Source organism: Pelobates fuscus, chromosome 2, assembly GCF_036172605.1.
Source record: "Pelobates fuscus isolate aPelFus1 chromosome 2, aPelFus1.pri, whole genome shotgun sequence".
Taxonomy (NCBI): domain Eukaryota; kingdom Metazoa; phylum Chordata; class Amphibia; order Anura; family Pelobatidae; genus Pelobates; species Pelobates fuscus.
Genome location: NC_086318.1, coordinates 135,038,920 through 135,060,160, shown reverse-complemented (window position 1 = coordinate 135,060,160; position 21,241 = coordinate 135,038,920). Strand labels below are relative to the sequence as shown.

Below are 21,241 nucleotides of genomic sequence, written 5' to 3'. Positions count from 1 at the left end.
GGCGCTCTCTCGGCCCCCTTTTCCATCCGGAACGGAACTAGACAAGGGTGTCCCCTGTCCCCCCTCCTGTTTGCCCTCACTCTGGAACCTTTTCTAGAGGCGGTCAGACGGGATGGGGGCATCAGCGGATACCGACTCCACCATACGGAACATAAAGTAGCGGCCTACGCAGATGATATGTTATTCTTTTTAGACAACCCCACGATCTCTTTCCCCAACCTCCTCCGTGCCTTCAGGACCTTTGGCGACATATCCAATCTGAAACTCAACATGAGCAAATCGGAAGCCCTACCGATATCCCTCGCAGCTGAGAGGGTCGCTCACTTAAAATCCCAGTTCCGTTTCTCGTGGTGTGACTCCAAACTTAAATATCTAGGCGTATGGCTGCCCAGCGACCTATCATCCCTGTTTCGACTGAACTTCCTCGCCATACTCGCAGTGATACAGTCAGACCTGCAACGATGGAGGAATCTTTATGTCTCCTGGTTCGGACGAATCAACGTGGTAAAAATGAATATACTCCCGCGTCTCCTGTACCTGTTCCAGGCTATCCCCATCACTATCCCCAAGACATACTTTCAATCGCTAAACACAGCCATACGGCAGTTTGTATGGAATGGGAAGGCAAGCAGGATTAGCAGAGCACTATTAGAACGCCCCAAACGCAAAGGAGGCGCAGGCCTCCCTTCCCCTCAAGGGTACTACCACGCGACACATCTGCTCAGGGTGATAGACTGGCACGCCCACCCCACGGCCAAGCAGTGGGTCCCCATTGAACAGGCACAGGCGGGGGGCGCTCTCCCATCCCGCCTGTGGCTCAGCTCTCTCACTTTAACATCGCTACAAACGGGCAACCCTCTGATCGACGCCACATTGCGAGTCTGGTGCTCACTACGGTATACACGCCAGCTCACCACCACCGACAGCCCCCTTACACCCATTACCCACAACCCGGGGGTGGGTGGAGGTCTCACGCCAGCAGACCTGCGCTCCTTCACCGACTCCGACTGGCTTAGCTTCCGACAGCTCCTACAGGGACACCGACTTCTACCCCTTACGGCCATCCTGGGAGACAAGACCCCCACAGGACTAGATCACTTCCACTATGCTCAGATAAGGGCCTACTATAACGCCTTTTCGAACAAACTGTGCCTACACAGACCCCCCACACAGTTTGAGTCAATGTGCACCGCCCGAACCCACCCGGACAAGGGAATATCATTGCTGTACGCGACACTGCTTGATAGCGAACACCAGACACACCCTAGATATATAGCTAAATGGGAAGAGGAAACAGGGACCACACTCACGGACCGGGACTGGGACAAGATTTTTGCGCTAACACACAAAACCTCCATCAGCTCTAAGGTTCAGGAAACAGGCTTTAAGATCCTCACGCGCTGGTATAGAACCCCTGACGTTGTACACCGTATAGACCCGGGATCCCCTAAGGAATGCTGGAGATGCGGTAGCGAGGACGGTTCCTTCCTCCACATTTGGTGGGCTTGCCCCGATATTGTGCCTTTTTGGACGCAAATCAGAGAAGCCATCCGTCTCATAACAGACATCACCCTCCCCTTTCACCCTCTCACCATGCTATTACACCACACGGACATGTCTATCTCGGCTTACAAGAAATCCCTGGTCAGACACCTCCTGACTGCAGCCTTAGTATTGATTCCCACCCAGTGGAGACAAAAGGGTGCACCCACCTTCCAGCGGTGGCTAGACAAAGTAGGGGAGATACACCACATGGAATCACTCACGGCTGCCCTACAGGGCAGATTGGAGAAGTGCGACCGCGCCTGGATGCCATGGCTGTGGTACCTCATGATGGACGGGACCAGGAACCGTGGATCCTCCTCCCCCCCCCCCCCTCGTCCCCACCCCCCCTCTCCTCCCCTCCCCCCCCTGCTCACCTGCATTGAAATACCGACCATATGCCGCCCACACCTTGCTCTGCCCTGGACACCTGTCTCTCATACCCAGACCTCGGACACAGAACTGTTGACCCCTCACATCCTGGTCTGTACGGCCTCCCTCACGATAGTTCACCGACCGGACGGACTCTGACTTACCCAGATTCCTTGACCGCTGGGACTGACGACCCCTACCCATAACCGCCAGACTGCTCCGTAGCCGACTCCCGACGTGGTATCGGGACATAGGCGCATACCTTTATCCCATCATTTGGTACCCCACGCCCCGTTTGCTGACTGTCACAGGTTGCACTCACGTAAAAGGAGTTCACGACTCACACTACGACTGAGCCGAGTGGCCCCACATGTGATTCTTACCTGATTTTATTGTTGTCAGCTACTAGACCTAACGGAAACTCCCTAACTTTGGCAGATTCTTGCCCTAAACTCTTTTTGTATTCTACACCCCACCCTTGATTTACCTATGTACGCACCAATGACTTGAAGTCACCCACATCTGTCTTATATTACATACTCCGGACCACAAGCAGACCTCTGTGGCTCCCTGCAGATGCACTAACCAGCCTGCCTATCAGTGGCTTCCTATGTTTATCTAAAAGGCTCCGTTTGGGGCTCATTTTTGCTGTAACTCTGCTATGATGTAAACCTCTATGCCACACACCGGAGTTTTACTTATGTGTCTATAATGATAGATGTACCCTTCAGCTAACCCTGTTCACATGTAATGTATACGTTTGAATCTTGAAAATAAAGATTGTCAAAAAATAAAAAAAATAAAGCAAAGTGGAATGTTTGGTGCAAAATGCATTGAAAACCTTCAACTTGAAGTGACTGTTCCTACTTGAAGTGACTGTTCCTTGTTCTTTCACCCAAGTAAACACTGTTTCAATTTACTTGTATGAATAAAGCAAAAGAGGCAAGTAAAAAAAATACTTGCTTAGCCCCTCTGCACTTTCACATTGTGACAAATTCACCATGCCAGTGTGCACAAAGCATGCACCTGCACGTTCTGGCATCAACTAGAGAAATGCCGTACGTGTGTGAACAGCACTGCAAGAATGAACTAATTTACACTTCGCCAGGCTGTGACCAGCAAACCATGTAACAAAAGAAATAAAAGAAAATATAAAGAATTGTAAAATTGTAACCAATAGCCAACTTGTAGTTCGCAATAAGCTGGTGCTAAATTTAAGGAAGTGACAGACCCTCTTTAATTTATCTGGGAGCTTTCTGAATTTTTCCAACAGTGATGGATCACTTTTATAACCAAGGTATTTGGGTTGCTTAGCTCTATAGGTAGTGTAATATACAGCAGCTGTAGATCTGAACGCTACTAGCCAACTCTAACAAACATTGTTTGCCACACACCGTTAATATCGGACTTACCTGTTGGGAAAATAAACAAAGGAACTGATACAAAAACTGTGGTGTAATAAAGCACACATTCTGAAAGAAATAAAGCAAACAGGGTTACTGAAAAAGTTCTAAATGAAAAAAAATGTAAACGTCACATTTCACAATTATGCTATCGTGTCAGAGACTATAGCACAAAAAAAAAAAAAAGGAAAACAAGCTAAACAAATAAAGCATCTCAGAACATAATATTAATTTATTTTAACCCTTTAAGGACCAAGGCTCTTCTCAGATGTGACATTTATGTCCAAGGCCATTTAGCCATGCATTTATTCTAGCACAATTTCACCCTGTTTAGGTACACCCATACATATCATATATAGTTTTAAAAATGATAACATTGATAATCAATACATAATATTAAATGTGTTTTTAAAAAAAAAAATGGAGAAAAAAAAACTGCTTTATTTTCAGTTTTTTATTTAAAGGGACACTATAGTCACCTAGATCACTTCAGCTCAATGAAGTGGTCTGGGTGTCAGGTCCCTCTAGGGTTAACCCTGCCTGATGTAAACATAGCAGTTTCTGAGAAACTGCTATGTTTACATCTGGGGTTAAGCCAGCCTCAATCACGCAGAGCGTCCATAGGAAAGCATTGAAATGGCTTTCCTACGGACACTTTGAATGCGCGCGGCAGTGCCGCAAATGCGCTCTCGGTGCCAGTGACGTCAGACAAGGATGCGGACGTCCTCAGGGTACTATAGTGTCAGGAAAACCAAGCGGTTTTCCTGACACTATAGTGTCCCTTTAACAATTTCTACGCAAGTGCAAAAAAAAAAAAAAAACACCAACTCAAACTAGATTCGCTTTGAATATGTCTAGGATTTCAATTATATTTTTTATAGGATATAAACCAAATATTGCAACAAGTGAACAAAGGTTTTAAAGCTGAAACGTATAAAAATTTGCCACGCTGAGATTACAACTTTCATACGGCATTTCAGAATGTGTAAACAATAGGCACCAAAATACTTCCGGGTGGCAGAACGCGAGCAACTTCCACTGACCTGAAGAGAAAACTTCTCAAAAATGCTAATGTGAAGGTACCAGAGGACAATAGGAAAGGCTGGTGTGGGAAGGCACAATTTGGGCATGAAAACCAGAGAGGGCAGGGCAGTGCCAGTGAGAGCAGAGGCGGGTCCAGGGGAAGAGCTCACCTTTCACTAGAGGAAGACAAGGTGTAGCGCCAGAGAGACCCACATAGGACTCTGGAGCAGAGCTTACTCCCCTGTCAGGACCTCCTCATACTCCTGCATACCTTCCTGACTTGCTCTTTGGCTACTAAGTGCACTTCTCTCCGAATCCCCCCCGACCGTGGGCTTGATTAACCAGGTTTCCACCAGGGTTCTAGAACCCTGCGTCTGTTCGGGCTCAGGTGCTGGGAGCAGCCATCATGGACAGCGTGTACTCCAAGACGGTGACCGAGGTTCTCCGACACTTCGAGGTGAATGAGAGCTGCGGACTGACTGCTGAGCAGGTCCGGAGGAGCAGAGAGAAGTAGACACCCAATGGTGAGTACTACTAGCTGAGCCCGCACTAGCCTTTAGCTAAGTGAAGCTCACTGAGTCATTCTCACTCCACTATACCTCACCTGTCAGAGGTATCTGTACATGGGATGGACTCATTCATCTGACAGAGGGTCACCCAGGCTGCCCTGAGCAGGGGGAACAGAGGGGAAAGTTGCTTATTATGGTGAATGCTATTTAAAACTATTATTTTTGTTTTGTTTAAATAACAAAACAAATCCCAACTCCTGGGGCTGTCAAACTGGAGTGAAAGGTTTAAGACAGAAAGCTGTATGGGGAATTGCACATTGTGTATTAATGTAGAGAGAGTGTATAGAACGCTTCGGCTTTTGCCACCCAGAAGAACATCTATTATTGCGGTGACATCATGGTGAATTGTCGTATAGTAGTCAAAAAAATTTAAAACCGCTACACAAAAGTATATATTTGTATAAAGTAAATCCAACCCCCAGGCTATTTAAGTAAGAGCATTTTGACACTTTTCATTTAACAATTTTATCACGAACCTCTGACAAATCAACTAGTTACATCTATTGTTTTCTGTTTTTCACACTTTTATTTTGGGGAAATTCACAGACCACATATTTGGTCACACCAACCCCATATTTGTATTCTGCTACTGTTCTTGAGTGCAATGATATCCCACACATGTGTACCATTGCCCATAATAACCAATAATTTAAAGCCTAATCCTGCCCGTAACCCCACCTCAGAAAGATTCAATCTGCTGATATCAGTCCTAACATCAGTAGAGAGATGTCACAGCTCACACAGTATAGAGCACTTCATAAACTGCAGTAAGAGCTCACCCTCTCATGTTGCAGCACCTGCACACAGTGATTGGAGCTTGGAAGCTGGCAAAGCCCAGCACTGATCACGGGCCAGAGGGGCATGCAGGGAGAAAACACATTTGAAATAATCGCTCAGCCAAGCCACAGAGATTTAAAGGGCGAGCTCACTTGTCAGGCGGGGGCCACTAATTATTACAGGTGCAGTTCTTGAAGGAACATTCTGTGCAATATACCAACTTTGTTTTAAATTAAGTTGTAATGGTGCCATAAAACTGGATTAAAAGGTATGTTTCTTTTTAAGCCAGTTTTATGAATGGAGATTCACCGACTGGCTAAGAGCATCCGCAAACCTTTCTGAGCCAATTCTGTGTTGCTGCCCAATTCTGAAAGAGGGCTCTGGAGGTTTTTATGGTTACATTGTTTGAGAACAGTCTAACACTTAAAGGTGAGCCAGCACCACTTTTGATGATGATGTTGTTGTGCCCAAAATGTTCCATTAATTTAAGCAATGCTCATAGCTCGTCTGTCAGTCTGGGCCCACTAACTGTTACCCAGCAGACATAGGGGACTCTAAGGTATCCAATGATACCGGGGACTCCCTGGAACCAGCAGAGATTTAACCCTGCTGACACAGTTAATGCATGATGGTCTATGCCGTCTACAGTTGTTAAAGCCCTGTACTGTTTTATGGCATTAAATGTTATGCAGTCCTTAAGTGGTTACATTTTTTACAAAATGTCACCCTGTCAGTAGTGGTGTGAAGTACTGAATATTCTTTAAATATATACAAAGTATTTGAGGGTTAAGTAACAATTTGCAATCTCTTTATTTTAAGTATAATGAAGAATATTCATTAGTATTTAGTAAGAAAAAAAAAAAACCCTAATCCACCAAAATGGTGGGGTTTTTTTTTGTCCCAAAGTTATAACAAACTGATATTCTTTGCACAATGACAGTTTGAGAGAACTTCCACAATTTCTTGACAGAATTCAAATAAAATTTTACAAGTAAAATGTACACAAACTATTTCATTTTTACACATCAAAGATTGAATACAAAAATCTACATCCTATACATATTCTAAACTGTAAACTAATCTGTATAGATACCAGGATACATATAGATAAAAAGGGAAAAATCCCAGACCTTCTACTTTAGGACACTTTAAAAAAATAAAATAAAAAAATATATATATTTTTTAAATAAAAATAAAGTATAGCCGTTAATCAAGCCTATTTTAAACATTCGGCAGTTTTCATACTGGAATTGGCTTGTTAAAAATAATTTTATGTAAGGAATAGATACGTACCTTATAAAAAAAGTACTGTACAAGAGTAGCTATTCTAATGTAGTAGTAGTGACCATGCACTAAAAGCAGTTTTGAAAGGAATTTAAACCTTGCAATTGCATAGTCGCTGTTTCTTACAGCTTGTCGTCCTTCTTTCCCCATGATTCCTACACAGAGAAAAAACAAACATGCACATATTACATAGCAGGAAAAATAGGCTTTTATTTAGATTAGAAGTACTGCAATATTAAATGATAGGTGTTGAGCTGTCTGCTGCAGGTAACAGCTGACAGCCCTTGAATACTGCCAACGCATTTGAATTGTAAAAGTTACAGATCTTCACAGTATTAAATTCCAGGTCTCCCTCTGGCCATTTTTGTCTTCAATGTTATAGCATTAGATTCCAGTGTGTACATCCTGCTCAGTTTCCAACTCCATTAGTAAACACCTTTTCACTAAACCCTGCCATATTCAGTCTAGCCACACCACATTCAGAGCTTATCGAGCCAACATGACTGCATCCCCACTATTCCAGATCTGGAATAACAATGTGCAAAATAAGAATTGCCTAACTATACCAATCACTCACCTATGCCCACATGAGCTTCCTGTATCATGCTGACATCATTTGCTCCATCTCCAATGGCTAAAGTGATGGGTTTTTCTGGAGATATTTTTATTAGTCTGACTACCTAAAGAGTAAAAAAAAAAAATAAAAATAAAAAGATTCTGGTTAATTTTGTAACTTAAAGATTACATGCCAACACAGATTAAACCTTCATATACCTTTGCTTTCTGTAAAGGTGCCATGCGACAGCACAGCACAGCAGAACAGCTCTTACAAACTTCCATGAACAGCTTTTCATGTTCCCTGAGTGCAAGAGAAAGACTGGCTCCATCCACAACCAGCCCATGTTGAATAATATGATCATCTTGTATTCTAAAGAAATCAAAATAACACATGAAATGGTGCAAAGTGATACAGGGTAAAACATAGCATGATAAATAAAAAAAGAAAAGAAAAAAAGAACAAAATGCAGACTGTTCTGTAATGGCAGTAGCTGAAGACACCTAGAATATCCAAAACCCTTATTAATAATTAATAAAATGTAACCACGTTTATATAATACAGTCAGGTCCTTTGTCAATGCCTAAGAATGATATAATGGCCATCAATTTTACAATATAATTTGTGGACTGTGTGCAAAATATGAAAATGATTTTGGGGTCTACTCATTGTTACTTCACTCACCTTCTTGCAAGTTGTCTAAGCTGCTCCGCACAGTCACGGTCTGATTTTTGTTGCACAAGTTCAAGAATGTTCATAGTTCTGTGGAAATGTCCACAGGCTAAGCTGACGCTCACAGCGGTCTCATGTTTGTCTCCTGTGAGCACCCAGACTTTAATCCCTGCCACACGGAGGGACTCTATTGTTTCCTGTACCTTTTCCTGGAGTCTGTAATAAAATCCAGGGATTCAATGTCAACTTAAACTTATTGGTGATAATACAGCGAACAACTTAATATTTAATTTCAAGAGTATGAAACCCACCACAAGTGTCAATGTATATATATTTAAAAGAAGAAAGAAAAGCTTCTGTTTTCACACCAATATTCTATTTTTTGTTTGCACCACTGTTATCCTTCAACTGTGCCACATTGTTTCTGTGAGCAGCCGTGTGTGTGGTGTGTGGTGTGGGTGTGGGTGTGTGTGTCAGCTGGTCTTTCCTTTGTTTATAGGGACACTATAGTCACCAAAACAACTTTAGCTTAATAAAGCAGTTTTCATTTATAGATCATGCCCCAGCAGTCTCACTGCTCAATTCCATGCCATTTAGGAGTTAAATCACTTTGTTTATTCAGCCCTAGTCACACCTCCATGCATGTGATTTGCACAGCCTTCCTAAACAATTCCTGTAAAGAGTCATGTAATGTTTACACTTCCTTAATTCAGAATTCTGGTTTAACTTAGAATATCTTATATCCTGCTTTGCTACTAGCTTGCTAGATCCCGTGGAAATCTCCTGTCTGTAATTAAAGTTCAATTCACAGAGAAGTAAATACAAGCTTTTAAAGTAAGTTAAACAAAAGTGATTTAACTCCTAAATGGCAGATAATTGAATTGAGCAGTGAGACTGCAGGAGTATGATCTATACAACAGAACTGAATCATTAGGCTAAAGTTGTTTTGGTGACTATAGTGTTCCTTTAAGGAAAAACAAATTATTAAAATTACAAATGCATAATAACACATGTCTTTGTTTGAATCAATAGTAACAGCAAGAAAAAAAAGGGAGCAAAAAATCCAAAAGAGGAACAAAAAGTGTTGAAAATAATTATTTTTGGCACATTATAGAAAGAGGGGAAAAGGTCCTCAATTTATAAAGATGGAATAAACGGACATAAGAAAATGGTGTATACACACAATACCATTGCAAACTTAAAAGTAGATGCGTCAGTTTTTTTTTTTTTTTTTTATAAATATAGCCGTATAGATCTTTAAAAAAAAACCAACCAATTGTTTTCATAAAATGTACATTTATCACAATGTACCAGAATTTAAGCAGTCTAGAAACCTTAGTACAATGAGTTTTCTTACTTGTCTTCAACACCTGTCGCCCCAAGCAGCTCCAGGTCTCTCTCGATTAAGTCGAATACATCTGCTAGGCGATCTTCCCTTTGTTGTAATGCTGTCCTTGCCTCGTGCAGCCGCCTGTCAATTTCTAAGTATTCTTCTGCTGTGAACCTCCGATAGGCAATGCACAATGTTCTAAGCCCTTTCTGGTAAGGGGAAATCAAGTCACTTATTAGTACAAATATAAACATGAAATCTATTAAAAATAAAAAATAAAAAAGTATTCCTCCATTGAAAACTATAACAAACAGTCCTAACACACACAATCCTTCAAATCTAGAACTATTAGTACATTATATATACATTCTGATGAAGTTGTTATGGTGCCCGTAGATTCCCTTTAATCAAGTGAAGTAACCAGTTAACGCATTTCTTTTGTAAATTAGTGTGCCTCACTCTTTTACTATGCATATACACAACCTACCTCTTCAGAATATACATAAGGATTTACAGAAGAAATGTGTTAATCTGTTACTTGACTTGATTAAAGGGAATCTCCGAGTATTATATCAACTTCATTGGAATAAAGTTGTTAGGGAGCCAGGCTTACCTTTAGGGGTTAAACCTAAAGATAAGACTGAGGAGCACTGCTTTACGTTATACTTGCACCTATTTTATTTATTACATTTCTCCTCACATACTCTGTGCTTTCATATAGAAAAAGGAGCATTTATATGTATGTACATTTCATTCTATTAGTTATACTTAAAGCACTTGGTACAAATATATAACTATTTATATATTGTAGGAAAAAAAAATGCCACAAACAACCATAATAAAAAAATTAAAAAAATAGGATTTAATTCTTCTCCATGTAATGCAGTGATTGTTAGAAGCATTGCACTGACAAGGTGATGTGATCATCACTGGTGAGGCAGAGGAGAGTTGCGGCAAGTAGACCTCGTCACCACTGGATCAGAAATGAGTAACCTGTCTTTTAGGATTCTTGAGGGGGACCTGAATCTAAAGGTAAAAAAAGAGCCTCAAACATAATAAATAAATACATCAAACACTAGAGTTGCTGTTTTTCTTTTTTTGTGTTAAACAGCTTTGAAGTATAGTCAATAGGACCAAGTAGCTGTGAAAAATATCAATTATCTAGGCGAATTAGGGCTACTCCTTTTGTTTTGGGCCGAGTTAATTGCAAATATGCTAATCTCTACAAATTTTTCTTCCAAACAAATGAGAATATCAGATTCTAGAAGTAGGTTTTGGGAACACATATGAATACTGTTTAGTAGAGATGTTTGTTTGCAATATGTGGTTGCAAAGTTGGTTTTAAGATATTACTCCTGATTAACAAGAGAAAAACGATTTAAGCAACCGAGTTTTTAAGCAGATTCACTTTTGTAAACAAGCAGAGCTGTGCAAAAGATTCAAAGGGTTCTTCGTGTTTTGGTAAGCATGAAAGATAATAGCATCGATGACAGAATAATGTATGTAAAACACAGGAACTTTATCCACAATGAAGAACAAAGGATCTCAGAATACATTTCATCACTGCATATTTCAACAGTTTAAAGTCTTTTATTTTTGATTCACAGTTAAAAGTATTATGTTGAAATATAGTAAAATTGGCTCATAACATAAAGCCAAGGTAATCTTTTCCCCCTGTTCCTTATCCTCTGTTTTCTTTGTTTATCTTGATAGCGCTCAAAACTTGTCTTTTGCTGGGTTATGAGCTGACCACTTTATTTCAACGTGATGCTATTAATTGTAAATCAAAAAATAAAGGACTTTAAATCGTTGGAATGTGCAGTGGTTAAATTTCTACTGAGGTTGTGGAATTTTTTTTTCTCCATTATAACTACACTTAGACTAACCATTCTCTCTGCGATTACAAGGCGGGGACTGTGGAAAAGAAGTTCTTAAATATGATTACATATATATTTCAACTTTATTCACAAGCATTGTGTCAGGAATTCGGATAAGAAATCTTCTGATTCTAAGTATTTGTGTCAAACAAAACACAAATATAATCATATTTGACTACTTAAGACTACAATTATAATCATACTCTGCCATGAACACAATGTAAACAGACCGATATATCAAGATAAGTTTCAAAGAAGGCTACAAAACCAGATATTTTGTTAATCAGCTGATTAGTAATTACGAATTGTATATTACAATGTTCCTCGAACAGGACATATTGTCTGATTTAAAGTTCTACAATAGCTAGTGATATTTGCTGTAAACCCTTTGCAATCAGGAACTAACTTTTATTTACACAGGATTATTCCCAAAAGTGAAAATTCTAAGTGAATGCAAAGTGAATTTCAAATATAAACGGTAGATGCTGCTTTTATAACATTATAGGGTCAGGAATACATGTTTGTGTTCATGACCCTATAGTAAACCTTTATATTTGAAATTCACTTTGAATTCTCATTTTGGTAAATAACCATGGAGGTCAATTTTGAACAGTAATTTGGCTCTCCTTTAACAGATTATCATAATTCACAACAAGCATAAGTGACATAATCGAGCAAAGTAATCCATTCACATTTAGATGGGAAGGGCAAACTAATGACCATTATAGAACATGCATACCGATAAAAATGAAATAGAATAATCATATTTAAATAATACAGTCACAGCACTTACTGAGGCAAAATCATCCACATGCACCCTGGTTCTTTCCAATTCCCCACTTTTTGTATTGGGGAAGATAGAGGACTCAGCTCCTTTGGTGAAAAGTATTTTGTCTCCTAGCAAGAATATACACAGAAATTAAAAACATGCTCAGACCGTCTCTTGTGAATCAGCTGTGCTAATTTTCCCCACCTACCAGATGGACTCTGAACAATAACGCTCATCCGGCGACGATTTGCATCAAACTCCAAGACATGAAGAAGCTTAAACCTTAAAAATGAAAGATGTAGGGAATGTAAAATCACATAGGATAGAAAACACAACAGACACCAACAGATGCTATTAACTTTTCTACAGTCATGAGAAGAACTGTGCAAAACAGGGCAACGTTTGTTGTTAATAGGAACATGACCCCAAAGGGAATGCAAAAATAGATTTCTTGTTCAGGCCAAGTTAAATTTAAAGGGACACTCCAGGCACCCAGATTACTTTAGCTAATTGAAGTGGTCTGGGTGCTGTGACCCTTTTGCACTTAAGTTCCAGAGAACTGCAAAGTTTATATTGCAGCTCTCAGTCTGCCCTCTAGTGGGTGTCTACCAGACAGCCACTAGAGGACATCCGGAATCGAAACCAACCTCACGGACCTCCAGCGTCAGATTTTCTCCATAGGAAAGCATTGAACAATGCTTTCCTACGGGGAGGTCTAATGCGTAAGCGGCCATTACCGCATTAGGTCTCCCCCCGCCGACATCGGACCGTGGGCGTAGCCTGACCCAGCGCTGAGGGACATCGGTGCTGGATTCAGGTAAGTGGCTGAAGGAGTTTTAACCCCTTCGGCGACATGGGATGGGGGCACTCCAGGATTCTATAGTGCCAGGAAAACAGGTTTGTTTTCCTGGCACTGGAGAGTCCCTTTAACAAATACAAGAATTAGGAGCAGGAAAACATGCAGGAAATGTTGTACAGCCTTAGTGTTAATATGCACTGTAAACAGAATAGACATGTTAAATAGGAAAGGTCTGCAATGAGACCACAAATAAATACTACTGATTCGAAAAGTGAATACATGTATATAAAACATTATTCTAAATTAAAACCATATCTGAGCCACTAAAAACATATTGATTTCTAGAGACACAGCAGGCATACTTTATAAAAAGTAACGGACCATACAATATTAGCATCTGACATTTTATGAAGTGGGTATGGTACAATATCAATGATACCTTTCATGCTTGCCAAGCGTTCTGATTTCCATAATGTCTCCATTAGTGCCAGAAAATGCTACACCCATTCTATAACGCAAGAGAAATAAAAATGCACTCAGTGTAATGAAAAACTATATTTTCATTAAAAATACTATCAGATCAATTAACATAAATGAACAACGCAGATAAGCTTAAAGGTTTGATTGTTACTGAATACCCTGTCGTAGGGTGACATAGATGGGTAAAAGCATATACGTGCTTGATAAGTGTTCGGTATTGTCAGAACCGAAAAGCTCTGTATCCTAGCTCCTTGATAGTAAACAAAAATGTTCATCTTTCAAGATGTACAAAAATTCATCTCTTGCATTCGAATACAGGACACCCACACAAACCTCTTTTTGTATACATATAAATATACATAAATAAACAAACACCACTGCATATCTTCAGCAGACTGTGGTTTAACCCCTTAAGGACCAAACTTCTGGAATAAAAGGGAATCATGACATGTCACACATGTCATGTGTCCTTAAGGGGTTAAGCAGCACCCTATTTTTTTATTTCTTAGGTTTGGAAGGATGTACTCTCATTGACAAATTGGCCTTTGGGCACGTTTTGAACATTTGTAGAGGCATTGATTGTCTTTCAAACACCCCTGCCATCAAACGCCATATTCTGACAAACATAGTAATATCAACCCTATCACTTAAAATACATGTAAGACAATACAGCATGAGGGCATCAGAAGCAGCATGACATCAAAGTGATTAGTACATTTTGCAATAGTCACTCCAATGTATTGAATAAATGCGCAATTAAAATGAAACACACTTGTACGTTCTCAGCATTTTATTTAAACACTCGTTAGGAAATATGTGAGCTGAAGGGAAGTATAAAGTGGAAAGTAACATGTCAAAATATTCATTTCTTCGGTTTTTCACTTATAAGGTTAGCAAGAAGTGCTAATCTTTGTAATGTTGAGCATACTTAATAGTAATAAATGGGGTTCTATAGAGGGTGAGACTATCCATAGACCTGGAGTACGAGCAATGAAAAGCTGATTGGAAATAAACTACAACAAGCAAAAGACAAAGTTTTAACCACTTCACTTTCAGTATATTTTACAACTCAAAAGTGAGAGTGCAGGTTTGAACACTTGCCATCGGTTTTGCTAGCAGTGTACAACATATAACTATGAAAAGTTAATTTAATATAAATATATATCTCACACATACAAATTCAACACTAAAGAGGTTGGATGTAAATGATATGATTACTGTGGTGTTTAGTGTCTCACAAATATAATTCATTATCGTTGTGACCGCTCATTTTTCAAAATATATTGCAGTGAAAACCAAGGCAACACACAAGAAATGGTTTGAAGACAGCTGCAACGAAAAAAAAAAAAAAAAGGACTTGATTCTTAACCAGATGGTGTTCTTCTATCAGCAAGACTTTAATGGAGAATATAAATTGGCACTATAATTTGGAAGAAAATCTTCACAAAGCAATATCACAAAAACGATGTGTGATTAGAAACAATTATTGGCAGACTATCTGCTAAAAGTGACACACTGGAAGTCATTCTCACCTTCTGGATGCCTCAACTAGAGCCTTTTCATCTGGTGAAGAGGCATAGTATTCTTGTTGTTGGGATATGCCGTTTGAGCATTGAAAACCATCTACCGAGCCGTCTACTTGGTCGTGACATATTTGGACTGTGTGGCATAAGGAGACTGCTTTGAAGAAGAGTTCCTCCTCCATGCTCTGATGACAATCAAACAAGAGTCATTAAATGCACACTACCTAAACAGTGCAAACCTTGCATTTTTATTTCATGGACTATTCGGATACCACCGTAACTTACTGAAATAAATTGTAACCGCAAATACAAGCAAAACAGCAACACGTGTTAAAGAAAATAAAAAAACAAGTAAAACATTTCAACATACAGTAAAATGATGAGCAATTCCTGCAGAAGAATGGACTCTGCGAAAATGTGAATTACATGTTTTACTTGTAACTTGTAAAAACAAGCCACATTTATACAAAAGTACTAGCAAATTCACAACTTAAAATATATACTAAACTGAGGTTTGAACCTAAAAAGTGTTTGTTATTTGTATTCCTGACCCTATAGTGTTCCTTTAAGTGCAAAGCCGCACATTATAGATTAAGAAATCTGCAGATTGGTGGATGCTTGTGCATTCATTGTGACATGCATATTTGGTATTTTTCACAGAATAGGTAAAGATCAATGTGGCACTCAACGATTATGTATCGGGAATATTTAAACACAAACTCTACAATATATATCCACCAACACTTTGAGTATTACAATCTTTTGATGTGTAAAGATGTTTACAGGTGGTTACAACAGGGTATGTATATAGCTACATGACTAGCACCATTGGTGTAACACAAAATAAATATAAAAAGTTAGCAAAATAAAAATAAAATAAATATATAAACATTCTTTGCACAACATATACATGTTTAGCATTCAAGTGTTGAATCGGTGCATATGTTGGCAATCTGGAATAGACATAATTGGTTTACTAATTATAATAGGTACAGAGATCTTACTAAGCTTGTAGTAGGCCCATCTGGAAAATCCACAGTCACTCCTTCAGGCACAAGTTTGCCATTGATCTCTTGGTACTTAATTCCGTTTACTGAGCATTCACGAAACTGCATCTCATTTTCTGTCAGTGTCCCCGTTTTGTCCGTAAATACATATTCCACCTGTATAAAATGAACAGAAATATCAAAATGTCAAGTATACTAATGCAAGCAATGTTCAGTGGAAATTTAGCATATATAACACGTCTGCTGTAATATCAAATGCAGTGCAAAGAAACCATGCGTTAGGCTGTTTAACTTGATACAGTTACGTACTACTGAATTTGTTGGGCACATACTTTCATATTACGATATACATATCAGTTCCACCATTTCTCCACGGACAAATATTTATTGGAGATACTTTTAAAGTGCTGGCATGCATTATGCAGCTTTATATACTGAATTAATAATAAAACAATACTGCAGTTTCTCTGACATTTCTCTTCTTGATTACTTTTATTTAATTCGGCTGTATATAATTTAAAAGGTCCACAGCACAAATCCATTAAAATATAGTGTATTTGGTAATCCTTACTACATGGCATGATTTGGTTATAAAGGTGTAGAAAGCTTAATAATAGGGTAGGCATTGCTTCCATTCCTGTGCCAAAACAGAAACATGCTACAATGCTTCTAGCCCTGTATAACCCTGTATATTGCAGCTTCACATTCCTACTTCTACTCAAAGCAAAATAATTCACCCATCCTCTCACTTCTCCTACTACAAGAGATCTTTTTCAATCTCTTATCTTTAAAGGGGAATGGATACTTTCCATGATTTGTAATAATATTTTTTAACTACCCCTTATTTAACAAATATGTATTTGTGAGGTTTGAAAAATAAAACGTTCAAAGCCACACTTTGTTAATCCTGCAACTGGGCATCTTTATCTTAGACCACTGTCTATTATTGTTAGGAGCTCAGTCCTTGCACTTTGCAGTGTGCATATAAAAGGCATTCAAAGATGAAAAACTAAATAATAAAAAAAAAAAAAAATAGATTATAGGTGGTTTTCTTTATTCAATTGTGTATATTTTAGAAATGTTACAGTTTTGTGTCCAACTGGAATTTATGTTGCTTGAACAACTATTTAAGAGAGTTCCACATATGGTTTTGATATATAATACCAAAGTACTTACTTATGACCACTTTAACCTAAGTAACTCATCACACCAATATATTTTAACTAAGGAAAAGTAAGGCGTTATCTCGATTTTGTAACTTCTGTTGAGTTTGATTTTACCTGTCCAAGCTCTTCATTTAGGTCAGATGTATTAACCTGTGCCCTCTGGTTACTCTCCTCATGGTAAAGATCAAGATCCCAGCCAATGAAGAATGAGCCAAGGAATTTCTGCATCTCCACAGTCACATAAAGGGATATAGGTATGATAAAATTGTAAAGGACCAAGAAGGCAAGAAAATCCGAAATGAATTTGAGGATCTAGTGGAATCAAAACACATTTGAGTAAAAAGGTTATACATGCAAATTAAAACACACACACACACACACACACAAAAAATAACACTCCACTTGTCCATGCCATACTTTATACTTTTAATTTTTCCATTTTAAGGTGTAATGTTATTTACTCCAAATCCCGGACACTTAAAGCACAATTTATATGTTAATTTTAAGAATTAAAAAAGGAAGCAATAAAACATAAAAACCATGCTACACAAGGTGTTTTTTGATCATTTATAAATACGCTCCGTAAGTTCATTAATACAAATTGAACATAAACTTTTTAACAAATTAAAACAGCATTAAAAATGCTCAAATACATTTACTTTCATTAGTGCAGACTCAAAAAGGAAAAAAAAAAAGCAGGCTGTTGCTACACAACATGTACTGACTCATAGAAACAATGCACAAATAATGTATTTGCATATGCCTACCCAGAATCCCTTGCAGTAGTGAGAGTGCTGTTAAAGTGAGATTTATGTGGGAAAAGCAAGTCTTATTGCTTGACTGGTGTGTGTATGTGTGTTTTGCAATGTATTAACTATTCACTTACTTCAGAGGGAAAAGGGGGTTTTCATCCACACTTTTTTCCCCACCAGAACTCTGTTGGTATGTACTTTACAAGTAACGCCAAGCCTCCATAGCAAGCCAGTAACCAACCTCATGCTGAACAGTTGCATTAACAATGAAACAGCTGTCCATAAGTGGTTCACTGGCTTTGCTCCTCTTCCCGAGTTGTGTTTCAAAGCTGTTGTATACAGCATACACATACTCCAAGGAATCCATGTATAAAGTGGAATTATGAGGCAAAAAAGTGGTTCTTTGTTGAGCTCATATGCATACGCCTACCAAGAATCCCTTGCAGTAGTGAGAGCATGGTTAAAGTGAGATTTCTGTGGGAAAAGCAAGTCTTATGTCTTGACTGTTGTGTGTATTTGTGTTTAGCAATGTATTAGCTATCCACTTACTTCAGGTGGAAGGAGTTTTCATCCACACTTTTTCCCCCCACCCAATTCTTGTATGTATATATTTACAGTAATATGTATTTCATGTTTGTCCTGAATATATGTCTGAATATCTAGTATATCATCTTTCACTGCAGAGTTTAATACAAACCTTACTACTGTTTCTTTCTTGTTCTGTTTTGTGATTATACCATGGTTCATCCCATTTCTCTTCAGCCTGCCAGGCATACTTTAAGATTGTGCTCAGAATGGCCTCAAATAGGAGAATTATCAGGTAGACCAACAAAAATGTGTTCATTGACCTAAAAAAACCCATAAATCAGCATTTAAAATATAAACAATGTAACAGACACGAAAACATTGATTCAAGTATGTTTCAACATATTGTTACAACATGACTGCAAAGTCCCCCCAAAAAGTCAATAACCACAGCATTTATACAAGCAGGACACATTTACAAGGTTACTTGTTATCTTTCACAACTTGGAAATGTATCAAGTAGTGACTAGATAAAGCCTAATTTAAAGCTACATTCACATGGTGAAAGGGAAAGGGAAAGGGAAAGGGTGTTGTTCCCTTCCCCCCCCCCCCCTCCTCCACCAAAAATTAAATTTAAAACATCCAACTTACTTTTCTACAGCAGACCTTTTCTGTGATTTACTCTTGTAATTTAAAGCCATTTTAGCTTCCATTCCAGTGTACACCGCCACACCTAATGGTGGAAATTAAAGCCAGTTGTGTTATTCATTACTAAACTACTGCACAATCTAATAAGAACACAAGTACTGAGAAATATTCACATCAAATCTCATCTACTCTCCAGAGATCATAAATATGTTCCCACTCAGGACATTTGAAATGGTAGAAAAATTATGAGCAAATAAAAACAAAACTAGAGTCACCATTTCTGCTGTAACATTATTGCAATTTAATAAAATGGTCTTTTATATTTGGACCGGCATGAAGGATATTTTTTTTTTTTTTAAATAAAATGAAGAATATGGGCACAGTGGCACACAGTGTTTTCTTTTGTGGCTTTTAGTACAAACGACAAAGTCAGAGGAAGATACAAGAAGCCAGGAAAGGTCTCCTTTCTTTAAATGTATTCTTAAAAACAAAACTAAGCTTTGTGATTTTATACCTGAAATGTTAATGGTTTTGAGATACTTTACTGTATATTCCTTTGGCACTACCTATCCTCTGAAAACAACCTCATTTTTTTACATAACTATTCACTCAATTGTCCTGTGATCACCCCCTAAACCCTAAAAATGTAATCGCTTTGCAGATCTTTCTGAGGTGAATTATATAACAGCAGAGCTTTGCATTAACTGGTGTTACAGTGTATTCATAAAAAAACTTGCTCATCTGCCTGTCCCAATCTGTCCTGTGATTACTGTCCTTTCTCCTCTTGGAGTATATGTGAGTTTTCATCAATTGGTTGGAATAAATGAATAAGAAATAATCAGAAAATACAATGAAAACATGGATACCTAATTAACCATTTTTTGCTTATTTTTTGAGTGAATCTGCCACCTATGAGGTTGTGACAGTTTTATTTTCCCTGGTACAGGTTATTGATATATTTACAGTGGTGCAGAGCACAGTGGAGCCAATGACATCTAATTCCTTCCACAGCATATCTAGAAAGTACTACCACTGCCACCATACATGCGGCCAGGGACAGTATGCCAACCATGCCATCTTCTTTTATAATGCTGAAGAGCTAATATGCCTGGGTAATCCTCCTGTAGTGCCTTATAGTATTTGTCCCCCCATGCCTGCACACCAGACTACATGGGATTCATGTGACTTATATGATTAACTAGGCTATGACTACACAACTTCACATAAAAAATATAAATCCAGACAGACATATTCTTGCATTTATGGTTTACGATTTAACCACAGAATGAGAAATATATTTAAAAAAACAAACAAACAAAAAAAAAACACAAAACAATAACTGATATTTTAGTTGGACTCAATGTTTTTCTTTTAAAGATAACCTGCAAATGTTCACACATTTTGGCCACTTTTTCCTTTTAGAGTGCTGATACCTGTGTCACTAATTCTTTGCATGACATGACTGCCTTTTACAATTTTAAAACCTCAGCAACAGAGAAGGATCCCCTGAAAATGGAAATGAAGACCTTAGGGGCTGAATTTGTTTTAAACTAGCTAGCTGTAATCAAACTAGCAATGTGTTACTATAAGAGGATGTGGCAGGAAAGTCTAATGACTATTTATATTAATGAAAACACACAAAAGCAGCAAATATACTAACCAAAAATTTCCTTTGCGTTTTTTAACCTTGCACCTCGAAGCAATAAATTTTCCGGTCCAAGAGGTCTAAAATAGTCAAGAAGGATTTTATTTTTGTATTTTGGTTAATGTTACAAGTAAAACAAAGAAAAGGGCGTTCTGAGGATTTTTATAAAACAGTGCGATTTCAATAAATATTTTGAAAACTGTATGGAAATGCATACAACTAATATGCTAAAAAATCTGGAAAAAAAAGCAGAATCTGAAGGAAAAATGCCACGCAGCAAGCATGGAGTTAAATAGATTGCAAGCATATTATATGGAAAAAGCATTGGTTAAATGCATGCTAATGAGTGACTAAATTTACCTTACAATATCTTCAGAATGCTGACGCACAGTTATTCTCCCGACAAACCTAAGGATGACCGAAATAATCAGTGTGCAATATAAATGATTTCTCAATGTAAACTCACGTGTGTGTCATATCTATTTATGTTGATAAACACAGATATGTGCATTATCCCATGCA

The 21,241-nt window shown here is 38.3% G+C and overlaps 1 protein-coding gene across 7 annotated transcripts in view; it reads right to left on the bottom strand.

Annotated features, from left to right (window-relative positions):
- Positions 1–21,241, bottom strand: part of ATP11B (ATPase phospholipid transporting 11B (putative)) — a 126,360-nt gene that overhangs the window by 30,462 nt on the left and 74,657 nt on the right. For all 7 annotated transcript variants that reach the window (XM_063442714.1, XM_063442716.1, XM_063442717.1 and 4 more), the window contains exons 8-23: positions 21,080–21,127; positions 20,735–20,799; positions 19,078–19,159; positions 18,599–18,749; positions 17,264–17,461; positions 15,981–16,139; positions 14,986–15,161; positions 13,413–13,481; positions 12,383–12,456; positions 12,199–12,302; positions 9,556–9,737; positions 8,211–8,414; positions 7,745–7,898; positions 7,548–7,650; positions 6,980–7,125; positions 3,327–3,386 (exon numbers count right to left, since the gene is read on the bottom strand). In XM_063442714.1, coding sequence (XP_063298784.1) covers positions 3,327–3,386; positions 6,980–7,125; positions 7,548–7,650; positions 7,745–7,898; positions 8,211–8,414; positions 9,556–9,737; positions 12,199–12,302; positions 12,383–12,456; positions 13,413–13,481; positions 14,986–15,161; positions 15,981–16,139; positions 17,264–17,461; positions 18,599–18,749; positions 19,078–19,159; positions 20,735–20,799; positions 21,080–21,127 — 1,975 coding nt within the window. The remainder of the gene's footprint in view (positions 1–3,326; positions 3,387–6,979; positions 7,126–7,547; positions 7,651–7,744; positions 7,899–8,210; positions 8,415–9,555; positions 9,738–12,198; positions 12,303–12,382; positions 12,457–13,412; positions 13,482–14,985; positions 15,162–15,980; positions 16,140–17,263; positions 17,462–18,598; positions 18,750–19,077; positions 19,160–20,734; positions 20,800–21,079; positions 21,128–21,241) is intronic.